Source organism: Ahaetulla prasina, chromosome 2 (genome assembly GCF_028640845.1).
Source record: "Ahaetulla prasina isolate Xishuangbanna chromosome 2, ASM2864084v1, whole genome shotgun sequence".
Lineage (NCBI taxonomy): Eukaryota > Metazoa > Chordata > Lepidosauria > Squamata > Colubridae > Ahaetulla > Ahaetulla prasina.
In genome coordinates, this window is record NC_080540.1 from 282,837,040 (window position 1) to 282,844,815 (window position 7,776).

The following is a 7,776-nucleotide window of genomic DNA, read 5'->3' on the forward strand; positions in this document are numbered from 1 at the left end:
TAGAAAAGGCATCATATTGTTTGTGATGCAATGAGATTAATACTTCATTTAAGATATGTTCATATAGTGTTCTATAATTGTTACGTTTGAAAGGAAGTAACTGCATGCATCTACTCAACTATGAAATAAGATGCAACATTTATTGACATTTACCTTCTTTTGAACTATATTTATATCATTTGGACATTGACTTTGGGACAAAGTAGGTGCTCCATTATTTAGCATTATAAAAAACTTTTTTTTTTTGCAATCTATGGTCTTTAGAATTGATGTTATTAGCAACATAAATGAATCACGTGTAGATTATCATGTTACATGTGAGTGATGTTTAATTCACAAAAAAACAATTTGACTCTTCACTGGCAGAGTCCCGAAGGCTCTTTCTAACAAGGAGGCAAGGCTTAAATAGATGTACACTAAACTGGAAGATGTACAGGTAGTCCTCAACTTACGACCATAACAGAGCCTGCAATTTTGATCACAAGTTATGATGATCATAAAGTAAGTCATGACGGTGTGCTCCCTTTTACCACCTTGTGGCAGTCGTAAATCAAATGCAGTGGTAGTTAGGTGATGTTGTGGCTCGCCAGCAGCCTGCAGACCTGGCAGTGGAGTCAGACAGTGAGGAGGCTGGGGAGGACAATGGGCCAGTCCTGGAGTCACGGGAAGGCCCGGATGAGGGCTCTGCGTCGGAGGCAGAGATGGGGCCAGGGCCATCTGGGGGCGATGTGCGGACTCTGGAGCCTCCAGAGGCAGGCAGCAGAGAGGTAGAGCAATAGGAGGAGCCTGTTCCTACAGCATGCATGCAAAGAGCTGCCAGAAAGCAAGAGCAGCTGAAGAAAAAAGGAAATTGGAAATAAACGCTGGTTCCAGGAAAACAAATGAACATGGCCATATGATTGCAGGATGCTTCAAACAGGTATAAAGGTGGTTGCTGAGTGTCCAAAATGCAGTCATGTGACTGCAGGAGGTGGGTGGTTGCATGTCAGAACTTCGAATCCACATCATGAGTGCTTTTGAGGGTCCATTGTAACTCTGACTTGTTCCTAAGTTGACCGCTGCCTGTCCGAGTCACAGAAAGGTTGTCATCGTGTCTTCCTTCCCTGAGTCTTTTGGATTCGCTTAGTTATTGGACGGAAGCCAAGGTAACTTCATGTTTTAAGTACAAGATGCAACCTGTAGTAATGTGGTTATTAAGAGGTGGCCTAGGCTGAGAACTTAAAACTCACTTGGATTGAGCAACTGAAGTGCCTCGGTGTGTTCCAAGGACTGCAGCAATTCTGTCAACTCCGAAACGGTGCAGCCTCTTTCACCCATTAGTTGGAGGAGACTCCAGCTGGGACTTCCTTCAGGAGCCAGAACTTGCAGAGAACAATGTTCCAACTCAAGAGAACTGCAAAGAATGACAACAAATAACAATAGCAATGACACGTCTTTCTGTACATACAGTTAATTATGTGTGAGATCTAGATCAGTGTTTCTCAGAGTGGTAATTATAAGATGTGTGGACTTCAACTCCCAGGATTCTGGCTGGGGAATTCTAGGAGTAGAACTCCACACATCTTAAAGTTACTTAAGTTTGAGAAAAGACTGGTCTGGAGTAAAATTGCAACTCTAGCACCCAGAAAGAATACTATAGATGAGAAAGAGCAAGTTGGCCTTACATAATAGTCAGAGAATGAAGCTCTGTAGGGAGTTGCTTTCTCCACTCCTTGCCCAACCCTATTAATTCCTCCAATTGATGAAAACAGTCCTAGGCCAAGACTTCCTGCAATGATCTAAGGGAAGCTAGAAAAAAGCACCAGGAAAACACAGATCAAACCTTCTTAAAAAGCCCCCATTGGATGATAATAATAATAATAATAATAATAATAATAATAATAATAATAATAATAATAATAACAACAACAACAACAACAACAACAACAACAACAACAACAACAGAGTTGGAAGGGACCTTGGAGGCCTTCTATCACACAGGCATGTTGATTAAGCAGGTAGGTGCAAAATTTGAGAATCCTCAAGCGAATGATTTCGCTCATTACATTTCAACAGAATAGAATCTCTGGGCAATAGAGTGTATACTATAAATGTAATATTACATCATCAATGAGTGTCATAACACATAAATAAAAGCAAACACAGAGTGAAACCGGAAGCAATAGCTAAATGATGGCTTAAATATGTAGAGAGTTTTTAAGGCTATCACTTGAAAAACTCTTTCAATGATAGCCATGTCCTCCAACTGATCTTAAGGGATCCCATTGGAAGATGATCTTAGATTATTTTTGTCTTTTGGTGAACAATAGTAAAGTAACTACTCAGAAGTAACCCCACACATTGTTCTTGGGCTTGATATCAGCCAGCAACTGGGAGCCAGCAACTGGGAGTGTAGAACTTTCCAATATAAAAAATAAACAATTTCTACATCTTGCACCCTCAGTCACCTGGCAGCTGCTAATTGCACCAGTTGTGATACCATATATGGATACTTTTTAAATAAATAGTTTTTATTAGTTTATAATATAGCCTACAAAGAAAATACAAAATAGTAGGTAAAATAGGGGAGGGAAAAGGGAAGGGAAAAAGTGAGGGAAATAATAGAGTAGAGTAGAGTAGAGTAGAGTAGAGTAGAGTAGAGTAGAGTAGAGTAGAGTAGAGTAGAGTAGAGTAGAATAGAATAGAATAGAATAGAACAGGGGTCTCCAACCTTGGCAACTTTAAGACTTGTGGACTTCAACTCCCAGAATTCCTTGGAGACCCCTGGAATAGAACAGAACAGAACAGAACAGAACAGAACAGAACAGAATTCTTTATTGGCCAGGTATGATTGGACATACAAGGAATTTGTCTTCGGTGCATAAGCTCTCAGTATACATAAAAGAAATAAGGGATAAATCATGACCATAGTCATCATAAATACATTCATCATGAATCATAAGATAAAGGGGAAAAAGAAAAAAAAGGGCATTGACTTCCGACTCCCTTTGGTGCAGTAGAATAAGGCATTAACATCAAACCTCAACTTTTTACTTTTACATAATTGGATTAACTAGCCATTCCTCTGGAGGACAAAAGTTTGGCACTCTCTCTAGTCTCACCTTCCTCCGCTGGAGACAATGGATCCCCCTAGCTCTGCCCGGGCCACCACAGGTGCCCTGAACACATGTGATGTTGAGCTGACCACACCCATCCTGACCACACCCATCCTGGCCACACAGACCTAGTCCACCCCCCAGGTCAAACACAACCCTGATGAAGCCCTCAATGAAATCGACTTTGACACCCCTGATCTAGTCTGACCCTCTGGAATCTATAAAACTGTTCTGTCTCCTTCCCCACTTCGGAGCAACGAGCTGGCCTTCAGCCAGTGAATTCACGGCTCTTATCAGTCCTGGCAGAGAAATCGCAGCTGCCTGCCAAAGTTCAAACAAATGACTCACAGAGTAAGACTTTCAGCTCTCTTTGAAACGGTTCAGCTAATTTTTGCTTCCCGTGGAATGAGAGCAGTCCCAAAGCTCCTTATATATCCTTTGGGGTAGGGCTCCTGCTGTACCCTTCCCTTTGATGACGCCGCCTCTCTAATCTTCTGAAGTGCAGGTCGATCCAAGCTTGATTATTATTATTATCAGCTGGGTCTGAAGGCGTAGCCTGGGGAAGGGAGGAATCAGGGGATGACGGCCTCATTAGGTCCTCCGACTGGTCTGGTTCTGGCTCCTGGAGCCGGGCCAAAGGAATTGGTGCTCCCGAGGTAAGCCTTACCGGCCCTTCCCCCTCACTCTTGGAGTCACTTTTGGGCATGGGGCCAGGTTCAGGGACTGGAGTCACAACAAAAACCTTTCCAAACATGGAAACCACCCATGAGAGTTGGCTGCCTAGCTTCTTTTTAAAAACCCTCCTGAAATGGTATTGTAAAGAACTTCGTGTAAGAAATCCTCAACTACATTTAGCAACTGTTCAAAGTCACAACAGCACTGAAAAAGTTGACTTACGACTGGTCCTCGCACTTGCAACCGTAGCAGCATCCCCAAACTCAAAATCTGGACACTTGGCAACCAGCATGTATTTACAATGGTTGCAACATCCTGGGATCACCACTTGGGATCTTCCCAACCAGCTTCCAACAAGCAAAGTCAATGGCAGAAGCCAGATTGACTTCAACACTGCATGATTCACTTAATAGCCATGCCAAAAGGTCATAAAATGGGGTGTGATTTACTTAACAAGCACCTTGCTTCAGTGGTGGGTTTCAAATTTTTTTACTACTGGTTCTGTGGGTGTGGCTTGGTGGGCATGGTTTGGTGGGCGTGGCAGGGGAAGGATACTGTAAAATCTCCATCCCCTCCCCAATCCAGGGGAAGGTTACTGCAAAATCCCCATTTCCTCCATATCAGCTGAGATATGGGAGGCAGAGAATAGATGGGGGTGGAGCCAGTCAGAATTTTTACTACCGGTTCTCCAAACTACTCAAAATTTCCGCTACCGGTTCTCCAGAACTGGTCAGAACCTGCTGAAACCCACCTCTGCCTTGCTTGCTAGCAATAGAAATTCTAATCCCAATTGTGTCATAAATCAAGGGCTACCTGTATCAGAGAATCTTTCCTTTTGTTTAAGCAAAATAGAGATAAGTGCAGCTTGCGCCTGTTATTTCTGGGTTGCTAGATTATCTTCTTTTATTTATTGCATTTTTATCCTGCCTTTATTACTTTATAAGTAATCCAGGGCAGTGAACATGCATTTTCCTCGTCCTATTTTTCCCACAACAACAACCCTGTGAGGTGGGTTGGACTGAGAGTGCAAGACTGGCTCAAAAGTCACCCAGCTAACTTTATGCGTAAAGAGGAACTAGAACTCAATTTCTTGGCTTTTAGACCAGCATCTTAATGAAACTGACCAGTATGTAATCCAAACTGTCTTGTATACAGGCAAGTCTCAGTTCAATCAGAATAGAGCTGGAAGGGACCTTGGAGATCTTCTAGTCCAACCCCTGCTTGAGCAGGAACCCCTCTACCAAAAAGTGACTGTCCAGTCCCTTCTTAAAAACCTCCAGTGATGAAGCTCCCACAACTTCTGAAGGCAAAACTGTTCCACTGGTTAATTGTCCTCACTGTTAGGAAGTTTCTCCTTAATTCCAGGTTGTTTCTGTCCTTGATTAGTTTCCATCCATTGTTTCTTGCCTTGCCTTCTGGTGCTTTGAAACGTAAGTTGACCCCTCTCTTCTTTGTGGCAGCCCCTCAAATACTGGAATACTGCTATCATGTCACCCCTAGTCTTAGTCTTCTGAGCACCCATGATTGACTCTTTCCTGGACCGTACTTGTTGACTGTTTTGGAAACCGCCTACAGCAGTTCCTTGACTTCTCGCCAAGGAAGAGGAAGTAGTGCCAAAGTTACAAAGCCTACAAATTTGTAACTTTATAGTTACAAAGTTACTTTTTAAAGTAGTAACAAAGTTACATTTTGACTGGAACCATGAGAAGTTCTCTGTAGGAAGCCCTCAACCTAGATCAGGGGTCTCCAACCTTGGCAACTTGAAGACTTGTGGACTTCAACTCCCAGAATTCCTCAGCCAGCTAGGAACTGAAGTCCACAAGTCTTCAAGTTGCCAAGGTTGGAGACCCCTGACCCAGATGGAGCCAGGCTCTTCTGTTTCTAACCACTAGCTCTGAGTGGCCTTCCACCCAGACCCAAGAGACAAGACACAACCATGAGAACTAACAGATTAATAGGGTTGGAAGGGACCTTGCAGGTCATCTAGTCCAACCCTCTGCCCAAGCAGGAGACCCTACATCTGCCTCTACCTAGGATCGAACTCACAACTTCTTGACTGAGGCAAGAGCTCCACCTCTAGGCCACTGGGTCTTGTCCAGCTGCCCTTCGACTTTATTCCAGGATCTTCAGAAGCCTCTCAATTTGACAGGAGGTGCCATCCTGCAGCCGCGACTCCGATATAGGTAGTCCTCGGCTTACGACCACAACGGAGGCCCACATTTCTGTCATGAAGCGAAACCTCTGTCAAGCGAAACCTCTGCTCCCTTTCGCCACTTTTCTTGGCACGGCTGTTAAGCGAATCGCTGGGGTTGTGAAATTCGTCAAACTGCTGCTGAGTGAACCCAGCATCTCTATTGACTCTACTTGGTCAGAGGAAGGTCGCGAAAGGGGACACCGCAACCGTCATAAATGTGAGTCGGTTGCCAATCGGCTGAATCTTGATCCCCTGACCTAACCCAGAACGTGAGGATGCTACCACGGTCGTTAAGTGTGAAAACTGGCTCACCGGTTACTGTTTTTCAGCGCCACTGTAAACTTTGAGCGGTCACTAAACGAACTGTTGTAAGGCGAGCACTACCTGTATGCAAACCCGTTTCCTTTCGCCTCCCAGCGGCCAGACGGCGCACTCCTCTCCCCAAGAAAGGGAAGCCCCTGTGTTCATCTAAGGATCCCGGGGATCTCTTCAGGGCGGGGATCTCTCCCTCCGCCTCCCGGGGATCCACCCTCCCTTTCTCCCGGCCGAGCTCTCTCTCACCTCAGCCGGACTCCGCCGCGGCTCCCGGCCAGCTGCGCCAAATCCCGCCAGCCCTTGCCCGGAGGCGCGCGATCCAATAAGTGGCTGAGACTCCTCAGCAGGCGCTCCGCCAGCCGGTGGATCAGCACCGGGACAGCCGGCAGGGACGCCGCAGCCGCCGCCATCCCGGCAGGAACGAACCGAAGACCCGGCGGCCGGAGGTCCGCCACAACCTGGACGCCTCTGGCAGGCAGGGAAAGCGAAAGGAAAGGGGAAGTGTTGCCGCCCCTTCAGAGGCGGGGTCGGAGCCGAGGCGCAGGCGGGGACTCTCCCCAGTAGCAGGAAGCCCAAGGGCGGCGGCCGCGGCGGAGGGTCCACGGGGGGCGGGTGCGTGGGAGCCCCGGGCGCGCCTCAGAGACGGAGAAACTGGGAAATTCTGGACGGGCGGAGATTCGGCGATCTAGGCAGGCTGGGTTGTTATTCCTTGGATGGGAGACCACTAGGAAATCCCCCAGGTTGCGGACTCCTTTTTTGTAAAAAAAATATTTTTATCAATCATATATATCAGGGGTCTCCAACCTTGGCCGCTTTAAGACTTGTGGACTTCAACTCCCAGAGTTCAACTCTGGGAGTTGAAGTCCACAAGTCTTAAAGCGGCCAAGGTTGGAGACCCCTGATATATAAGATACTAAGTAAAAGTATAAACCTAACTTGGATGCATGAAAAGAGTAAGTAAAAAAAGGAATATTTAGGACAGGGATGGTAGGCACGCAAATGCACTTATGCATGCCCCTGGGAAACAGTGCAAGAACAGCCTCCCAGGTGAAGGCAGCGCAGGAGCCTTAGCTGGCTTCTGTTTTTTGGCCAGAGTCGTGCTGGAAAGAAAAATGGGAATTTTCAGCTGTTTCTTTCTGCAGAAATAAGAGAACATGGCGCTTGGGGCAGAGGTGCAAATCAAGCCCCACCCCCTCAAAATTAGCTCAGAGGTTTATACAGAACGTTTCTTCGTTGTTGACAACATGTCAAACCATGAGGTTTCTTTCGAAACATTAGTTTACATTGGGTTGGTTCCATTTGTCCTTTTTTGGTACAAGATTACATTTGTTGTATTTAGTACAAGATAGCAAAAACCTTCTTAATCCTTTTATTATCTGGGGTTTCCTGATGCAATATCTGTAGTCTGGTTTGGCTCTGCAACCCAACAAGACAGACACAGAGAATAATTAGAACTGCAGAAAAAATAATTGCTACCAACCTGCCTTCCATTGAGGA

At 45.7% G+C, this 7,776-nt stretch overlaps 1 protein-coding gene across 1 annotated transcript in view; it reads right to left on the minus strand.

Annotated features, from left to right (window-relative positions):
* The window catches only part of MALT1 (MALT1 paracaspase), a 65,011-nt gene extending 58,231 nt beyond the window's left edge, over positions 1-6,780 (minus strand). Inside the window, exons 1-2 of the mRNA XM_058168101.1 lie at positions 6,526-6,780; positions 1,230-1,393 (exon numbers count right to left, since the gene is read on the minus strand). Of these exons, the coding sequence (XP_058024084.1) occupies positions 1,230-1,393; positions 6,526-6,689 (328 nt within the window). The 5' untranslated portion in view covers positions 6,690-6,780. The remainder of the gene's footprint in view (positions 1-1,229; positions 1,394-6,525) is intronic.
* Between the last annotated feature and the right edge of the window lie 996 nt (positions 6,781-7,776).